The 19,658-nt window shown below is 54.0% G+C and overlaps 1 protein-coding gene across 2 annotated transcripts in view; it reads right to left on the bottom strand.

The window, feature by feature from the left end:
- EPHB2 (EPH receptor B2) overlaps positions 1-19,658 on the bottom strand; it is a 124,613-nt gene that overhangs the window by 28,277 nt on the left and 76,678 nt on the right. For both annotated transcript variants that reach the window (XM_030327133.1, XM_030327134.1), the window contains exons 3-4: positions 16,854-17,009; positions 15,350-15,685 (exon numbers count right to left, since the gene is read on the bottom strand). In XM_030327133.1, coding sequence (XP_030182993.1) covers positions 15,350-15,685; positions 16,854-17,009 — 492 coding nt within the window. The remainder of the gene's footprint in view (positions 1-15,349; positions 15,686-16,853; positions 17,010-19,658) is intronic.

Below are 19,658 nucleotides of genomic sequence, written 5' to 3'. Positions count from 1 at the left end.
TACTATGTGTCAACCACAGCCCTAGGCCCTTCACATGTGTTTCCTGAGCTGACCGTTGGTGAGGGAGCAGTATTAGCCCCACTGACAGGGGAAGAAACCGAAGTTCAGGGGGGCAAGGGGGTCCTGAGATCCCAGAGCCCCCACACCCTCAGTAGGGGAGCTGGGATTTGAACCCAGGTCTGCTAATGCAGTGTTTGCCCCATGATTGGACAGAGCAGGGGTGGATTCCTGGCACAGCCCCTCCCTAGGCGGTCACTCCTCACTGCAGTGAGCCTCCCTGCCTTTCCGGGCTCAATGTTTTCATGGTCTCGGGAGGGGCTGAGGACTCACCAGGGTGAAGGGAGCATCTTGGGCAAGTGTGTGACCAGCAGATGCCCTGTCTCGGCCCACACCAGGGTGTCTGAAGGGTGAGAGGGACCCTTTTCCCCCTCACCCCAATCTTGCTGCTCCGCGGCTTTGTCCCGATCTGAGTGTGAAGTAGCAGCCGGTAGGAGCTCATCGGGACCCGAAGCTCACCCGGTCGCTGCTCTGTTTCTGTCCCTTCCTCCCCAGGGTGTTGGTTAGAAGACCCAGGCTCTGCTCTCTGGCCTGCTGCTCGCTGACTGTGTGACCTTAGGCAAGCTGTCTCCCACCTCTGGACCTGGCCTCTTCCTCTGGACCATGAACAGGCTGGAAGGTCCCTGGGGTCCTGCAGCTCGAATGCTCCTTGCCTGCCTGTTCTTCCTGGGCAGCCCTCCGCCTGGAGTTGGATCAGCCCAGAGGCCAGCGTGAGTCTGAGCGGGTCTGGCTTCCCTCCAGTGCCAAGTACCTGTGGGAAACTGGCCCAAGACACCCGAGACAGGGTGGCAGCACTGTGACCTTTGACTTGGAGCTTGGTCCAGGCATCGCTGACAAGCCTCTGTTCTTTCTGCACCACAAGAGTGCTGTCTGGCTCTCAGCTTGGCCCTAGCCCCGCTGGGGCAGCAGGCCTCTTGGGAAGACCAGGCCCCTGCGCCCTGCAGTTTCTCCCTCAGTCAAACAGCGTACTCTGTCTTCCTTATGCTTCCCAGAGAATCAGGAGACCCCAACGTGAGCGAAGGGGCCCTACTACACGCTGGGCCCTGTGCTATGCCCATGTGGACGTGCATATTACCTCATTTAATCCTCACAACAGCCTAGGAAGCAGACCTCCTTCGGCCCATTTTGCAGATGGGAAGCCTGAGAACCAGAGTAAAGTGTCTTGCCCGAGGCTATCCAGATAGTAAGTGGCTGCGCAAAGCAATGCATTCTCACCAGATGCCTGGGGACCGGAAGTGATGTTTCTCCTGCTCCACGAAGTCGCTTGAAGGACTTTCAGGGCTGTGCAGATGTGTGTAATAATAGCAATGATAAAGCCACTAACCTAACACTTATTGAGCCCCTACTCTGTTCCCAGCGCTGTTCCAGGCTCTTTACGCCTATTAACATAGGTGAAGCAGAGAATTCTCACAACTGCCCCATTAGCTAGGGGCTATTAGTATCCCCAGTTTACAGAGGGGGAAACTGAGGCTCAGAGCTATTGCATAGTCTGCTCAAGGGTCATGAAGCAAGGCAGTGGAGGCTAGACTTGAACCCGAAACGTCAGGCTCTTCACTAGTACAGCACTTGCTACTGAGCCGTCAGCCCGGCTCCGGCCAAATGCTCACCAGAAATTGATGAGGTTAATTGTCAGAGCACAAAGGAGGGGCAGTCAGAGCTCTCAGTGTCCCAGTTTCCTCATCTGTAAAATGGGCCTGAGGGCAACGTGCCCCCTGAGGGCTGTCGTGGGGAGCGGGTGTTTGAGATCCTGTCCAAAGCTCAGCGTGGCTGTGAGCGTTCACCAGGGTCACTGGGGTGTTGCCACTGTGCACTGAGCAGCTGCCCCGTGTCACCTGATTCGGTTCTCTCGACAACAATGTGGGATGGGGGTTAAGATCCACAATCTGCAGAAGAGAAGACTGAGGCTAGAGAAGCATAGTGACTTCCCCAAGGTCACACAGCTAGTGACGAGCTCAGTTGGGCCTGGAGCTGAGCTATCCTGCCCCCAGCTATGCTCCCTGCTGGCCCTGAGAGCAGTCCCTGCAACTGTGCCCTCATTCTCTGACCCCGTGTCCAGCCCAGCCCCGTCTCTCCCTTCGGAGCTGCCTCTGTGTGGAGCTGAGCACTCTGTTCTTCTGGACTGCCGGAGGCCCCGGCTCCCCCGTGAGGCCAGGCTGTCCACCCTCCTCTCCCGCCTGCTGCAGCCCACTTCCACTGACAGAGTGTGCCGTCACTGCACGTCCGTCGTATCTGTGCAGCATCGGACACACACAGCACCCACAAGCCTGGGTGAGCAGTATTGCCATTAAGCCACAACTACGTGAACTCAGTCACCTGGCGCTTTCCGCGGAGACCCGTAGAATCTTCCCTGGTGGGAAGGTTCCAATCCAGCCCCAGGAAGGGGTCCGGCTTGGTGGTTGGGAGCCGGAGGGTGGAATCAGACTGCCGGCAAATCCTCATCCCTCCCCTCCCCCGTGCTGTGGCCTTCAGCAAGCTCTCTCAACCTCTCTGAGCCTCAGTTTCCACACCTGTCACATGGGGACCCTTACCTGGCAATGATGCTATGAGCATAAAAGGAGAAATACATGTACAGAGTTCACCACGGTGCCTGGCACCAGCAGGAGGGAGATATCATTAAAAACATTTCCAGGGGCACTTGGCTGGCTCAGTCAGTGGAGCACGCGACTCTTGATCTTGGGGTTGTGAGTTTGAGCCCCACACCGGGCGTAAAGCTTCCTTAACAAACAAACAAATAGAAACAAACAAGCGAACATCTCAACTGGGTAGGATGGTACCAGGGGCTGTGGGTCAGGACATGCTGGTCAAAGGGTATAAACTTCTAGCTCTAAGAAGTTCTGGGGAGCTCACGGATAGCTTGGTGATTATAATAAACAATCCTATAGTGCGTAACAGTTAAGTCGTAAAGAGAGCAGATCTTAAGTGTTATAACCACACACCCGAAGATGGCAGTTACGTGAGCGGTCGGATGGAGGTGCTAACTAACCTTACTGTGGTAATCGTTTTGCAATGTATACATGTATCAAGACATCACATCATATACCTTAAACTTTCACATGTTATATGTCAATAATATCTCAATAAAGCTGGAAAAAAGATGTCAATTCACAGAATTGCTATGATGCCAGCATGACGCCGGGTTCTGGGGCCCAAGAGAGGAACCTCTCAGGGTCCCTGCCTTCCAGGCGCTCGCAGCCTAAGGGGAGAAAGCATATTTGTTTCACACAACGAGTGTCTGCTCTAGGCTGGAGCTCCTGGGTCCCAGCCCCGGTGTCAGGACTCGGCCAAGGTGATGCAGGCCTGAGAAGGGGCAAGGCTGTTCCCTTCCCCTCTTTCCCTGTGATTTCACCTCTCATCCCTAAAGATGATTGCACTTTTCAAACTTGAGGGGGGATAAGGAGATAACCAGACTTTGTTAAAACCCACATTGCTGGGCACCCCCCCCCCAACCAAGATACATGGTGGGGCCTGAGGATTCACGGTTCTAACAAGCTCCTCGGGAAGTTGATGCTGCTGGTTTGTGGACCACACTTTGAGGAGTAGTAGATGTAGGACCAGAGAAGGAAAGTGACTTATCCAAGATCACACAGCAGGTAGGGGCTGGAATAAGATCTCAGACCATCTGAATCCCAGTTGAGTAGATCTTCCATCCACCAAATTACTTCTCACGGCCTGGCATCTGCAGAGACTGCCCCTCTCATCAGCCCAGGCTAACTCCCTCTGGAGCCTGCAGCTCTGGAGGGTCTTAAAGCAGGGGGACAAGAAGTTGTAGGCTGCCCAGGAGACTGCCTTGTCCTGAAGGCACTGGGGAGCCACAGAAGGGCTGCAGAAGGAGTGGCAACCTGCTCCTCAAATGACATACGAGCTCGTTATCTCGACAATGCCTGTATGCCCCATGACGCCCAGTGGAAAAACGTAAGGAAGGCCCACACCTGACTCTCACCTGTTCACTCTATGCCAGGTGCTTTTCCAAACGCGTTACATAGTGAACTCCTTTAACACTCATACTAACCCTATGAGGCTGGTATTCTTATTATACCCATTTTATAGAAGAGGAAATGGAGGCATTGTGGTAGGAAGTAACTTGCTTGCCCAAAGTCATACGGTTATCAGGCGGTGACGCTGGGATTTGAACCCAGGCCCACCCAAGTCCAACACACCCTTCCCTTCTATTGGCTGCAGCTGATGCAGGCTGAGCAGGGGGGGTCTGGAAACCAGGGGACTTCAGAGGGCCTCTGAGGACATCCTGGGCCGGCTCCCATCCTGTTGCTGCAAAGCTAAGTCCACTCGGCTCCCGCTGACTCACCTTACCCACCACCGCCCGGCCCTCCTCGGCTCCGGGAGCTCAGCTGTTATGGGGGCGGGTCCCACACAGCCATGGGGGTCTGGGCTTGGGGGGCTTAGCCGGCAGGCTTGGGTTACAGGCAGCTAACCCGGGCTCTGATCCCATAAGTCCCGTAACCCTGGGCGTGGCAAGGAGGCGGCATTTGCTGGGAAGATGATCAAGGCGGGCCAGTGGGGGCCAAGCGGGGCTGGCCTTTCTCCTGGAATCCAGGGGGATTAATGGCGGAGAAGAGGGAACAGCTGGATGTTCTCCCATCCCTCCTGCTGTCCACCGCCCACCCTGGGGTATCAGGTTTCCCTGTAAGTTGGTCTTCAGGGAATTCTGGTATTTTCAATTACCAGCAGGGCACACCGGCAGGGGGCTGGGGTCAGTGGTGCCCTGTGACCCCTGCAAGGAGATGGAGCCCCAGGGAGTAAGCACAAAAGAGGCTTGTGGCCGAGAGGGGAAGAGGGGAGCCTGGCCAGGCAGGGCCTGCTTGGCTGGAGCAGGTGGTCAGGGGCCCTGCTGTCCCCAGCGAGCCCTGGGGGAGTGTCCAGTCCCTTCGTCAGTTGAGACTTGAGGAAGTGCTTTCCGCATGTGCCCCGTCTCCCTCTCAGGGCACAAGGGGGTTGAGTCAGGTGGCCTCTCAGAGCCTTCTGGGACCAGGAGCCTTTGATGGGCAGGAAGACAGGAGGCCTGTGACCCTGGCTACTTCAAGAGGGAGTGGGTTTGGACCTTGCCCAGCTTGACCTCCGCAGCCCTGAGCTCTGAGGCAGGAAGGAGACCCCCGAGTGTGTTTGGCCTTTCCCCTTTCACCAGTAAGGAGACACCGGGAGCTTAGAGCAGTGGGAGAAGGCGCTGAGCACTGGCGGTGTGAGACCCCACCCCAAGCCCCAGTAGCAGATCCCGCTGCATCTGTGACGTCTTCACTGCACCTGACTTCCCACCACCTCCTGAATGACGCACGGATGCCCCACGTGGCCTCAGGGCCCATCTGCCCGGCACCTGCCAGCTACCTGCAACTTGCTCCTTTACTCCCAAGTGCCATCCAGACTGGCCGCCTTTCTGTTTCCAATCACACCAAGGTCATCATTTTCCTGATGATGTGTGCGTTGGCCCCACAGTGTTTCTGCCTGGACACCTCGTTCCCCAGATCTCCATGGCCGCCTCACTCACATCTCAGCTAAACCGCCCCTCCTCAGAGAGCACTCCCTGTCCACCCACCCTGCCCCCCTCCGTCACTTGCCTTCCCCCCCCAGCTTTCTTTACTTTGTAGCACTAACACTATCTGAGGGCAGGGATCTCATCTCTCTTATTCAACCCTTTATCCCTCGTGCCTGGAACAGTGTGTGGCTCAGAAGAAGCATTCATCAATATACTGGAGGAAGGAAGGAGAAAAAGAAGGGCAGCCTCTCACCTTTCCTGGCACCCTCAGGAGGCTGTCTGAGTCACTGACCTTGGGGGTTGGGACCTGGAGCAACGTCTTCCGGCAGCGGCCGGGGGAAGGCAGCGCAGCTTCTATGATGGGCAGTTGGCTCTCCCTCAGAGCCCCTGCCCACTTGCGATGTCACACGGAGCCTCCTGCCAACCAGGCAGCCAACAATGCCACAACAGTCAATTATTACTGTGCTTGCATTCTCCAGGGTCTCTAGCAGGAACACCTTCCCCGTGACAAGACTCCTAGAATTTCCGGTGGATAATGGGAGAGCTGTTTTAACTGTAGCAATACAGTAAACTCCTGACAATCCAACTGCAATTCTGGGTGGCCTGATCATAACTGTCACAACAGAATTTCCACAAATAAAACACGTCCAGAAAATGGGCCTCGTTTCTTTCTGATGGGACCAAACAGGGCTGTGGACAGAAAAGAAGGAATAGTTGGGAACTGGTGCCAAGGTGGCACTTTTCTACGAAGCAAAGGAGCTCTGTGGCCAAGAAAGTCAGAGAAACACAGAGTTCTAGACCCCTGCTACACTCATACTGCACACTCCTTTGTTCAAGGCTCTGAGAAGTCCTGCAGGGGAGAGACCCGGTTAACCGGGTGGTTGAGGTCTCATTTGGCTTTAGAGCCTCTTTTTCACATAACAGCTATTAATGTGTTTTGGAAGTAGCAGTTTGTGAAATATATTTTTGGGGAAAAAAACCCCCATAACAACAAAAATCAGGTCCAGGAGATAGTATCTCTTTCCTTGAACCTGAGAAAGGCTCCTGTCTAGGGTGGCTGTTCATCTGCACGTTCATTCTTCCCTTGATTCGGCATAGATTTAACAGCACCTGCTGGGTGCTACCCAATCAGATGGAGTGGGGTTCATCACATCCACTTCACAGATGAGGAACGCGAGAATCAGGTCAAGTCTCCTGTCCTCAGCTGGTGGGATCAGGACCCAGGCCTGCCTGACTCTACCGCCCAGGTTGGTTTTTTCTCCCTGAGTACTTGGCGGGAGCCATAAGCACGATCCGAGGAGACTAAGGCCACGCCTTGGGCTTGGTATGCTGGAAACATCCAATGGCCCACCTCCTAGGGGGCTGCTGAACAGCCTTGATCTTACCTCTGGCTGCTGAGTGGGACCCAGTCCTACCCCAGCACCTGGACTAGCAAGATGGTGACAGCCCAAGCTTCAAATCCGGTAGCCAAGGCAGCATATCTCACCCCTCAGTGCCTCAGTTTCTCCTCTATAGAATGGGGACAATGGCATGGATGCTGGGAGGTTAAATGAAAACCGGCACGTAAAGTGCTTAGCATAGGACTTGGTCCAGAGTAAGGGGCTGCGGGACGTCGGCCATATGTCGCTGTCTGGGCTGCTCAGACTCTTTTTTTTTTTTTTTTTTAATTTTTATTTATTTAATTTAAGTAAACTCTACACCTAACGTGGGGCTCAATCTCACCACCCTGAGATCGAGAGCCGTCTGATCCTCCAACTGAGCAAGCCAGGTGCCCCTGGGCTGTTCAGACTCTTAAGCAGCCCTGTGAGTAGCTGAGAGCTCAGAAAGGCTCTTGAATGGTGGTGACGGTGGTCGAAGGGAGAAGAGGCAGCATTCAGGGTTCAGATCCTAGCTCTCTAATGCCCAGGTGACTGTGTGACCTCAGGCAAGTTACTTTTCACTCTGAGTCCAGCTTCCTCACTTGTAAAATGGGACGTGGCAGATATGACTTACTGCCTACCAAATACCCATTCTTTCTTTGTCAAATTAACAAAACTTGGTTCTTAGCTAGGCACATTGTGCCCAAATGAAAGACTACATATTCCTAAACTCTCTAGTAGCTATAAGTGGCCATGTGACAATATGTGTGCCAATGAGACATAAAGCTAATGTAATATGTGGGACCTCTAGGAAGTTTTTTTCAAAGGGAAGAGCCTTCTCACTCTCTTTCTTCCATCCTGCTGCCTGGAACATGGATGTGATAGCGGGAGCTCTTGTAACCATTTTGGCCTATAAAGGACAAGAGGCTGTGAGCTGGGGGGCCTGGATCCATCATGATTCCATGGAGTTGCCCAAACTCCTGTCTTCTGACATCCTTTACATATAAGAAAAATAAACCTCCGTTTTGTCTAAGCCACGATGGTAGATTGGTTGTATTATTAACCACCTCATTGTATCTATACTCTTTGCCCTATAACTTGTGTAATCCTGCCCCCCAACTCTAGGCTTAGCCATGTGACTTGCTTTGGCCAATGGGGTATAAACAAACATGATATAGGCAGAGCTTGAAAAGCCCTTGCATATATCTGCTGGCTGTCTTGGTTCCCTGTGATTGCCATCAGAACATGCCCAGGCCGACCTGATGAGGAAGAGACACAGAGAACAGAGTTATTGCCCTTGTTGTCTCAGCCAGGACCATCCTGACAGTCTGACAGCAGTCAACCTCAAACATGCCATAAGGCCCTGAAAATATCCCAAGAGCTGCCGAGTACCCCGGAGTAGAGGGAGTGCAAACGTATGAATAAGCCTGCCCACCCCTCCCCCCCACCCCGCAACCCACCTGGCCAAGCTGGAGACCTGTGAGCTAGGTGAACGCTTGTTTTTATGCCGTTGGTGTTGTGGTTGATTGTCAAACAGCATCTCTTACTTTTCTTCCTGTTATATGCAGCCAAACTCAATCTTAACTGCTACTCTAGACCAGCAGTGCCTTCCCCGCAGAAAGCTTGGGGGGATCAAAGAGGCCGACGCGTGCAGAGGGCTCGGCCTGGGGAGGGAAGTGCCCTCTCCCTCTCTCTTCATTTCCCCAGGCCTGGGCCTCACTGGGGGCTCTCTTGGCCCATATCTCCTTCTGATCCTCTTGGCCCCCAGGAAGAGAAGTAGGTGAGTACACGCTCGTGCCAGTTCTAGAGACGAAGCCACTGTATGCCCGCCTCCCAGGAGGGCGGGAGGATCAGAGGAGAACACGCTGGCAGAAGGGGCTTTGGAAAGTTGAAAGTCTTTCCATGAGAAAGCCATGTGGAGTGGTGTCACGGGCAGGGGCCGTGACACCGGGCCAGGGTCTGGAGACTGGCTCTGCCACGGACCTGCTGTGTCATCCTGGACAGCTACTTAGGAACCTCTCTGGGCTTCGGTCTTCCTCTCTCTAACAAAAAAAAGGTTTGCCCTGCAGGGCCCCTGCCGATGCTGATGTGTTTTAATTTGGCTTATGTTACCTTCGACGACAGGCAGACCCCCGAAGATATCCACATCCTAATCCCAAAATCTGTGAACATGTTACCTTACGTGGCAACAGGGACTTTGCCGATGCGATTAAGGTTATGGCCCTTGAGATGGGGAGATTATCCTGGATTATCCAGGGAGACCCAATCTAATCTATTGAGCCCTTAAAGGAGGAGAACGTTTCCCAGCAAAGAGTCAGAGAACCGGAGAGCTGGGGCCTGAAGACACTTGACGCCCTGTTGAAGCTTTTGAGTTGGGGGGGGGGGCACGTGCAGGGGCTGGAGAGAGGGTCTTGCGGGCTAAGGGCAGCTGCCAGCCGGCAAGGAAAGGGAGACCTCGCTCCTACCGTCCCGGGGCACTGAGTTCTGCTGGCACCTGACCGAGCAAGGAAACAGATCATCCCTTAGGGCCGTCAGAAAGGAATGTGGCCCTGCCGACAGCTTGATTTGGGCCTGAAGGGATCCACACTAGTCTTCTGCCTACAGAGCTGTGAGACAGGAGCTGCGTCTCATTGTAAGCTGCTGAGTTTGTGGTATTTTGTCATAGCACCAGTAGGAAACTGAGACACCTTCCGATTTTGTTTGAGGCCTAGCTGACATGTCTTATCCACGTACTTACCGTGTGCTAGGCGCTCTGTCTACACGATTGCTAATCCGGACACCATCTGGCAAAGCTGCAGTGATAGATCAATACCCATTTTGAAGGTGAGGACACTGAGGTTCGGAGAAGAGACGTCTCCCGTGCAGCCCGGTCACACAACTCGGAAAGTGCGGTGTGGGACGAGGGCCGAGCTCAGCACCCAGGACGCATTTTCGCCCACACGACCCGCTAGGATGTGACAACAGGGGAGCTTCCTAACTGGCCAATCTGCTGTTGAGTGTAGGAGATGCCAAAGACCGCATTTGCCAGCCAGGCTGTGGTGTGAATGGGCCCATGCGCACAGCCTGCCCCACTTCTGCAGAAGCTTCAGTCCGGCCAGCACGGGGCCCCAAATATGCGGTGACGTTACTCACTCTGCCACTGCCTGCCTGGTGACTGCAGGCAAGTCCCTATATTCCCGATGCCTTACTGTCCTCACCCATGAGACAGGATAAGAAGGGGACCCACCTCATGGAGTCGATGTGGAGATTCACCGCCAAGGACTCGGGCCCGTGTCTGGCACACAGTAAACACTCGATAGATGCGAGCCATTATTATGACCCGGGTGAATAAAAGACGAGCTCTGCTTTCTGCCTGCTGCAGGCAGACAGCCTGGGAGGCAGCCTGGGAGGCACCTTGAGACATGACCTCAGAACATCCCAGCCGTCCCGCAAGGAGGGGCGGTGACACTCACGAGGAGATGCGTTCAGAGGTGGGCTAAGTGACTTGGCTAAGGCTTTGCGCCAGCGAGCGTCCAGGCTTGATCCTAAGCCAGGTTTGTGTGCCAGACTCCCAAACCCAGACCCTTCCCGGCCCGTCTCAAACTGGGCAGGGGCACGGCTGCCCGGAGCTTGCTCCGGGTGAGGTGGTATCCATCACAGCCCCGGAGGGCGGCCAAGAGTCCTGGACGCTGTCCCTGAGGACGAGCCCCACGTTACAGAAGTGCCACACGCGCCCCGGGTCTGCAAGGCCGTCACCGCCTTGTGATTTGGATCTCCGCTTAAATACCACCTCCACAGAGAGGCTCTCTTCGGACGCCCGCCCCGATGCCCGCGCTCCTCCCTCCCATCCCCTGGGTTGTCTTGCTTGTTTGTGTCGAGGGCCACAGACTCTGGACAGCAGACTGCATCCTGCGCCTGCCCCTTCCCAGCTGAGTGGCCCTGGGCACATGCGTGGCCTCTCCTCGTGCCTGTTTCTTCCTCCTTCAAGTGGGGATGTGCGGCCCAGCCTGGCCTCCTTTCTCCAGGGGGCCCCGAGAGCACGCGTGAAAACAGGGCGGAAAGGCGTTCCAGGATGGCGGAGTGTGGTTCGAAGGTGGCATGACGGCTTTATGAAGTCAGAAGGCAGCTCTGGCCCCAGTGAATGCCAAGGGAGTGTGAGCAAGGCCCAGTCACTTGCCCAAAAAGAATACTTTTTCCTTTTAAGGCAATGAGTTAGATATTTATATGTTGAATTTTAGGGTCTGATTAAAACCGACCACTGAATGCATTTGTCTGGAAATCAAGTCCCCAGCCTTGCTTTCCAGACTATCGTCATTCTCTACACCCCACCTCACTCCATGCTTCCCTGAGCCCTTCTGCAAATGTTCACTGAGCATTCACTGTGGTGTGCCCCTGGCCAGGTGCCGGGAAAACCGTGGTGAGGAAAAGCAGACCCATTGTGTACCATCACGTGCTGATGGCGGGGGAGACAGACAGGAACGCCACGATCAAAGGCCTAAGGCTAAAATCTCAACCAGGGAAGCTTGAGGGCCATGGTGCTGGGGGTGTGACCAAGTCAGGAAGGCCAATAAAGATGAGCTAAAGTCTGAAAGAAGAGTGAGGAGAAAAGCAATCCAGGCAGAGGGAACATGTGCAGAGGAACAAAAAGAACTCTCCCTCCGGCTTGCCTCCCGCACTTCCCTCCCCTGGGACACCTTCCTCCCTGCAGGATTCCATCTCTTTTTCTTACAAGCTTCTCCATTCTCCAAAGCCAAGCTCAAATGCCTCTTCTTCCAGGAAGCCTTCCATGACTTGCCCTCCTCCCATTCTCCAGGAGGAAATGATCTTTCCTGCCTGTGATCTCTCTCACCTCCCCATGTACATCCTTGGGCCCTTATTCATTCCATCTTTAATGTAGATGCTGTATCCATGTCTTTCCAACCAGGGCATCAATCCCCAAGGGCAGGAACTGTGTCTTCTCTAGTATAGATTTGCAGTCACATAGTTCTGAATTTATATCCTAGTTGAGGCCACTTACTCGTGGGACTTCGCATAAATGGCTCTATCTCTCCGGGTCTCTGTTTCCTTATCTGGCAAATGGGGATAATGTGCTGAGGGCGTGGTGTGGCTGCACAGGCCCCAGCTGGGCTCTGACCATCTGTGAGAGAGTCAGCTTGTCAAGGGGCTTGAAACAAAGAGGAGGGAGATAGGGTGTTTGTGATCTAGAAAGCCCCAGGGCTTTGAGGGCATACAGGGGCTTAGACTTGCTTAGACCCGGGTTTCCCGAGTTTGTCTCACGGTAAGGAATACTTGAGCCACTTGTTACAAATGCAGATTCCTAGAGCCCACTCCAGGACTTCTGATTTAGCAGGTCTGAGGTAGGGCCAAGAACTTGTGTTCTGGAAAAGCTCTCGTATAGTTCTGATGCACAAGTTGGTGGAAAAATGGAGGCCCTGAGGGAGGCAGTGATTTTCACGAGTGTGATGGGTTGGATCAGTTATCTCAGCTCTGCCTCTTGGAACAGGATTGTGCACCCACACCCTTTGCCAAGTAACTCTGCAGGGCTCATTTGCTGTTGGTGACTGTGTCCCAAGCAGAGGCATGTGTTTGTGTGGCATGGCTTGGCCCGGCCACTTGTGCTCCCAGCATTCACCATAAGAGAAACGAGCCCGGGTGGCTGCCGGTCCAAGGGGAATGGGAGACATATGGAACAGACTGAATCCAACCCACATTCTGGAGTCCTGCCCAGAATAGAGAGCCCTGCTGCAGAGTAGCTAAACCCTAGCTGCCCCACAGACCAGTGAGTGAGAAAATAAATGTTCATTGTTGTAAACTACTAAGTTTTGGGGTGGTTTTGTTATGCAGCATTGTTATAGCAATAGCTGACTGATACACTGAGGCCATGCAGCAAATCAATGGCAAAGCTGGGATTCAAACTCAGGTTTGAATCCAGTGCTTGTTTCTCACTGCATCTGTCTTTCAATCCTGAGGGCTCCCCCTTGCACCTTCTCCTCTGGAAGCCTCTCACTTCCACTCTGTTCCATCTCTAATCTCTGGGAACTAGGGTCCAGCCCAAGCAGCCAGACTCTACTCCTTGCAGCTAATAAGCTGAGGCTTCTTGAGCAGGCCTCCCTCAGGGCTCCCAAATAGGTCCAAGGGAGGCTGCTACAGCCAGGGAAAGAACTCCCTCTCCTCTACCTCCATTCCCCCCGCTACCAGGAGCCTGGGCTTCCCTACCTCAGAGCTTTGTCCAGTTGGACAGCCTCACAGCTGAGGCTTCATAATCTGTGAGGTGTCTTTACCAACAGCTGTTGGTTCTCTCAGATTGCCTGCCTTGAGTCAGCTCCATCCGGATCCCCAATCTGAGTGGGGCTGAAATGCACCCATGACCCCACAAGAACTGCAGGCACATGCTCACAAATATGCCCTGTTGGCCACAGCGAGACCGCAACCATTCACAAACAAAACCACACTCCTTCTCATACACAAACACACAGAGAGGCAGGGCCACATTCATACGTGTAAACTCGTGCTCAAACACACCCCCCTCCAAGCCCCTCACATTCAGACACACCCATGCTCATGAATGCATGTATAAATAAGAAGCCACATGGCCACAGAACATGTAATCACAATCATAAACACATGGTCGCCCAAACACATACAGTGACGCACCCACACATTCTTACACATGCACTCGCTCTCACACACCATCAAACCCAATGTCCTTGGACATACCCTGGATTGTGCCCAAGCACAATCTGTTTGTCCTAGTTAATTCCTGTCTCTTACCCTTCCTGCTTTGTGACTCAACTTCTCTGACCATCATCTGTCAAATGGGGGCATGGATGTCTCCTACTCAAGGAAGCTGGGGGTATGCAGTGAGGTCATGTATAGAAAGTACCCCTCAGCCAGGTAGAGCTGGTTGGCCCCTTTTCCTTCCATGTTCTTGTTCATGTCCTTCCTCATTCTTTTTTTTTTTTTTTTAATGTTTTTATTTATTTTTGAGAGAGAGACAGAGCATAAGCAGGGGAGGGGCAGAGAGAGAGAGGGAGACAGAGAATATGAAGCAGGCTCCAGGCTCCGAGCTGTCAGCACAGAGCCTGATGTGGGGCTCGAACCCACAAACCATGAGATCATGACCTGAGCCAAAGCTGGACGCTTAACTGACTGAGCCACCCAGGTGCCCCATAAGACATTTCTTTCTATCACTCCCTTAAAATTTTTTTTGGTCCTTTAAACTACAGGTCAAATCCTGCCTCTTACAGGAAGCCTCCCTAGACCTATATCTCTGGATCCCCTGTGCACTTACTGTGTGGGTCTCACTTGACATCAGAAGGATAAGGTGGGTAGCCCACTCACCTTTTCTCCTGGAGCCTGGCCTCCCTTGGCTCTTCCTTGGACAGGGCCCCCCAGACCATGCTCACAGCGGAAGCTGGGCAAGGGTTGTTGACTGAATAACTGAGGGGCACACTCAGTTTTCAGCCTATAGGTCCCATGAGGTCCTTGAAAATCTCATGTGGCCCTTGGTTGGGGGATGAGGCTGGAAAGTGTCTCCTGGACCTGGGCACATGGGGGTCACTGGCGACCCAGAGGACAGTGGTCTTGGTGGAGAGAAGGGGCCAGAAGCCTGCGTGGAGTAGACTGAGGAGGGAATGGAAGCAGTGGTGAGACTGCCTTGTTGGCAACTTTTTTTTGCCATGAGGGAAGCAGGGCAGAAGATGGAGTGACGTGGGGTCCCAGAAAGGATTATGAAAGGTGAGCTGAGGGAGGAAAGTTTGCCTGAGTTGAACTGGAGTGGGCGGGAGACTCACAGAAGACACCTGTGGAAACTGCTAGATGTCTCCTGGCTGTGTCCCCACCGCCCACTGTGAGAGGTCTAAGTTAGGCTTCGAGGGGTCGCATCCCCTGGCCTCCTCCCTGGTTCGGTGAGGCCACATGACCAAGCTCTTTCCGGGGGAAGGTGCACAGAAGTGACAGGTGCCACTCCTGCTTACCCGGCTTGGAACATTACTGTGGCCCTGCGTCCTCTCTCTCCCACCCTCCCCGCAGGCCGGAGCACAGACAGGCCTGCACCTCAGCGTCGGTCGTGCACACAGGCAGGGGGCGTGGGGGGCGCTGACGCACACGGAAGAACCCGGGCCCCCGAGTCTCCAAGTGGATCCGATCTACCCACTAGCCTGGATTGCTCACCTGTGGACTCTCACAGGGGAGAAGCCTGAATTTCTGTGTTAACTTTAAGCCACTGAACCCTTTTTGTTATAGCAGCTTCACACTTACCTTCAACGACACACATTCATCAAACGACAGCGGTTATTATGAACACCATGACAACGGACAGGTAAACGCTTACCCTCCCAGGTGAGTACAGCCTTGGAAAAGCAGAAGCCACTCCACAGGGGCGAGAGGGTCTTTGATGAGGGCTGGCGGGATACTGGTTTGCACAGCCGGGCGCGGCCCCGCCCCCGGAGCGTGCATTTGAAGTGCTTACCTGCCTGGTTGGTGGTGATGTTCACGGAGGCGAACTGAGGCGAGAAGGGGCTCTGGTCGGTGACACCGTTCACGGCCTGGATCTCGAAGGTGTACTGGGTGTGAGCCAGCAGGTCACTGATGTAAATGCGCGGCTCGGTCAGGCCCAGCTGGCGGGGCGCATACTGCACGTTGTCCCCACAGCGGGTGCAGGCGCCCCGGCCTGAACCACAGCTCTTGCAGATGATGTTGTAGACGAGATCCTCACGGCCTCCTGAATCGCGGGGCGGGGTCCACTCTAGCATGAGGGAGGTCTCGTTGACACTGGAGATCACCGCCTGGGGTGCGGAGGGGATGGCTGAGGGTGGGGAGAGGTTTCGGTCAGTGGGGGGCTGTGGAGGTACGTTCCCCAAGGGACGGCTCTCTGCCCACTGCCCTGGCTCCAGCCCAGGCCCCCAAAGGCTTCCTTCGCATCCTTTCTCCCCTCCACCCATCAGAGAGATGCTTCTAGAATATAACTCTCATCTTGCTGCACATCTGCTTAACCCTTTCTCCCTGGACTCCAACCTCTTTGGTGTTTGTTACCGGGACCAGGACCAGTCTTTTTGTGTTGGGGATTACACCCACCTGATATCTATTTCCCCTTCTTCCTTCTAATAGCACCCCGATTTTATTTGGGGGGGGCAATACGTCCAGCCAGAAGACTACATTTCCCAGCCTCCTGTGATTAAGTGCTGACCACTGACATACGGCAGAGGTTTTTTGGTTAGGACCTTTCCTTAAAAGGGCACAGCTATAAAATGTGCCTTTGTCCCTTTCCTCCTTCCTCCGTCTAGAATGTGTGTGATGGCTGGAGCTTCAGCAGCAATGCTGGACTAGGAAGTGACCCGAAGGAGAGGAACCACATGCCGAGGGTAGCAGAGCAGAAAGAGTGAGCCGGGTCCCAGAGAACTTCACGGATTTGCCACAATTACCCCAGGGGTACCTATCTTTGGGGTTCTGCGAAATGAGAGAATAAATCCTTATGGTTTAAGTCACTGGGGTCAGCTCTCTCTCTTGTCGCCTGCAGCTGAATGCCATTCCTGTCTGATCCAGGGGTGGGGAGATTGCCCCCGTAGTCACCCCTTTCTTTGAGAACGCTGGCCTGTGATTCAGGCGGCCGCCACCAGGTTAGAACACCGGGCAGCCTCTTCTGTCACAGACACCAGGTTGGCTCTCCTTCTGCCAAGCCTCCCATTTACTGTCCCTTTGTGAATCGAGACCTTGACTTTATCCTCCATGTGACTGGCAGGAGGAGGTAAGGAGCCAGATGCCAGCTCCATGGTAGCTGCTTGTTGGCAATACAACCACCCCGGGATGGTCCTTTTCCAAACAGCTTTTCATTTCCCCTCCCATCAGGTGATTGGCTGCTCCCCTCTCGGGAAAGGCTGGCTGCAGCCCGACGGCTGTCCAGCCCTTGCTCTGAGCTTTCTGCACGTGGACTCGGGACTCGGTCAGGCATTGCTCCCGAGAGGCCCCGAACGTACTTGTGCAGGGCATGTCCAGGGGGTCCAGGTCTGCTCTGTAGTAGCCGTTGCGGCAGACGCAGTTGGTCGCCCCTTCGGAAGTGGTCCGGCTGTTGATGGGGCAGTGGGTGCAGGCCTCGTCCCCTTGGTTGGCCTTGAAGGTTCCAGATGGGCAACCTGGGACAGAAGACAAGGAGAATTGCTGGAGAAACCGGAGGAGGGCTCAGAGGTCGCAAGGCATGGAGAGGCCCTGCAGTTTCTCGTAGACGCCACACGGCATCACGGAGGGGCCGCGAAGTGCAGTTGTTGGGAAGTCCCATCTCCTAAGGCTCCTGGGGGCCTCCAGGCTCCAACCTGGCAGTCCCTTCTGTGCCCAGAAGGTTCCAGGCTACCTGGCATCTTGTCTCTGAAGCTGTCTATGGGTTCAGCTGGGGCCCCTAGCAATCCTTCTTCAAATACTCCAGGTTGGCTGAGCCACAGCTTCCAGGGTCAATCCTGACTTATTCCAAAGACCCTGAAGGGGTCTGGGGAAGCGCCCGTGGCCCAGTCTTGCTCACTAATGTCTGGCTGAACCCTGATTCTTGTAACTAGATTCCTGGCTTCCAGATGATTGAGGATGATTACATTACAGTAGCAAAGTGCGGGGCATGTAGAAAGATGACGTGGGTATAGCAGGAAAGAACACTGACTTTGGAAGTGGACAGGACTGGGTTTGAGTCCCAGATGGGGCTTTTACTAGCTGTGTGACCATAGACAAGCGGCTTATGCTTTCTGAGACTCAGTTTCCTTACTTGTAAAATCATGATCCCAAGACCTATTTCTGAAAGCCATTGGGGGAAATCCCTTGCACAGTGTGGGTGCCCAGTGAGTACTAGCTGTTAGCGCAGCAGGTGTTTGATCAACTCATTTCGCTAAACGGAGCCTGCAATACCAGGGACAGCCTGAGGAGGGAAGTGTTTGCACTTGATGGGCATGTTCATCTAAGAGGGCTCTTCCAGAGGCTTTGGCCTTCTTCCCTGCTCTGGGGCGGACTGCTCAGGATCTGGGTTCAGGCCCTGCAGCTCAGGGCTCAGGTTCTACAAGAAATGACCAGTCCTATGTGGACCAGTGTGCAAGTCCACCCTACCCTCTTCTAGCCCTGGGCTGGGAATTGGGAGGCCTGGCAGGTCCAGGCCCTGTCCCTCTCCTGGCCTGTTTCTTCTCCTGCTTACTGGGGTTCATAATCCCAGCTCTGCTGTGATCTTGGGAGGGAGGATCATGGAAGGGGTAACTGAGAAGGCGGATGGGGAAGAGCTTTGCAACAGGCAAGTTCCTCCTTGGAATGAAATGCGGCTACACTGTCCCCGGGCCAGGGACGCTCACATTCCATGCCTGTGTGCTGTGTGACCTTTGGCAAGCCATCTCTGCCTCTCAGAGCATCACTTTCCTCATATGTAAATGGCTAACGTAAATTTCCCTCAATTATTTTTCCAGCCCCAGTCTCCAAGCTTATCCTCCAAGTTCACATCTTAGCAAACTGCCCTCCTCTCAAGTCTTCAACCAGCTCCAGCCTCGGAGACCCCACCCTCTTTGGCGCTTCTGTTACTTGAGATCGGAAAGCTTTACTCCCCTGCCATAATTATTCATCAAGGGGTCCCCTGGCCGTGCTCTTGGCTCCCTCAGGATCGGAGCCCTGTCTGATTCACGGCTCCTTCCCCTGTGCCCAGCGCACAGAACCCAGCACTCAGCAGATGCTCCATTAACACCGCTTGAAGTTGCCTTGCCTAAGCGGGAAGAGCTTGGGCTTCGGGGATCGTGCGAGTAGGAAGGCAGTGAAGAACGGTGGCCGGTGTGCAGGCTGCTTGGCCAATCCCCAGCAGTATGACCTCGGGCCAGTCGCTTAAGCTATTTCCTTCCTGCAAAATGGGGACAACAGCATCTATGTTCTATAATTGCTGTGAGGATTACACTGGTTAATTTAGGCGAAAATGCCCGGAATAATTCCTGGCATTATTGAACGGTATCTGGTTCAAATACCAATCTGCTGGGTGACCTCAGACAAGGAGTTCACCTTCTGTGAGCTAAAGTTTTCTCATTGCTGAGAGAGCATCTACCCCATAAAGTGGACTCCATGCGATGGCCAGTGTCTGGCATGGGGGTGGGGAAAGGTTGTGGTTACAATCTCAGGGCTTTGCTGGATGACACAAGCGTGTAGTAAATAAGCCACACACAAGTCCCCCTGGGACACTAGGAAGCAACACCCTCCCCCTGGGGTCCTAGTTTACCTGCCATTTGGAGGGGGCTTCCAGAAGGTGGCAACCGACTTAACAGACAACTACACTGGCTGATGTCACCTGGACCAGGCCCTGTGGGGATCCTGAAGAGCCAGCTCCAGTCCAGTCCTTAAGAAACTGCCAGGCAAGGGCCAAGTCAGGACTTTGACATAACCATTCAGGCCATAGTGACACCAAGGAGGATGACACTGAGTGCTCTGGGGAGTTTTTAGGGCTTCTGCTGTACAGCTGGGGATACCAGGCCTTCAGAGTGTAAATACGAAACAGCCAACATTTACCGAGTAGTTTTTGAAAGTGTTTATTTATTTTGAGAGAAAGAGAGAGGGCAAGCCAGGGTGGGGGTGGGGGCAGAGAGAGAGGGAAAGAGAAAGGGAGAGAGAATCCTAAGCAGGCTCTGTGCTCTCAGCACAGTGCCTGATGTGGGGGGCTCGATCCCACAAACCACAAGATCAGGACCTGAGCTGAAATCAAGAGTTGGATGCTTAGCTGACTGAGCCACCCAGGCAGCCCTTACTGAGTACTTACTAAATACTGGCACTGTTCTAAGTACTTA

This window comes from Lynx canadensis, chromosome C1 (assembly GCF_007474595.2).
Source record: "Lynx canadensis isolate LIC74 chromosome C1, mLynCan4.pri.v2, whole genome shotgun sequence".
Classification (NCBI taxonomy): Eukaryota; Metazoa; Chordata; class Mammalia; order Carnivora; family Felidae; genus Lynx; species Lynx canadensis.
Note: the sequence above shows the minus strand (reverse complement) of the source record. Positions and strands in the feature narration are given on the sequence as shown.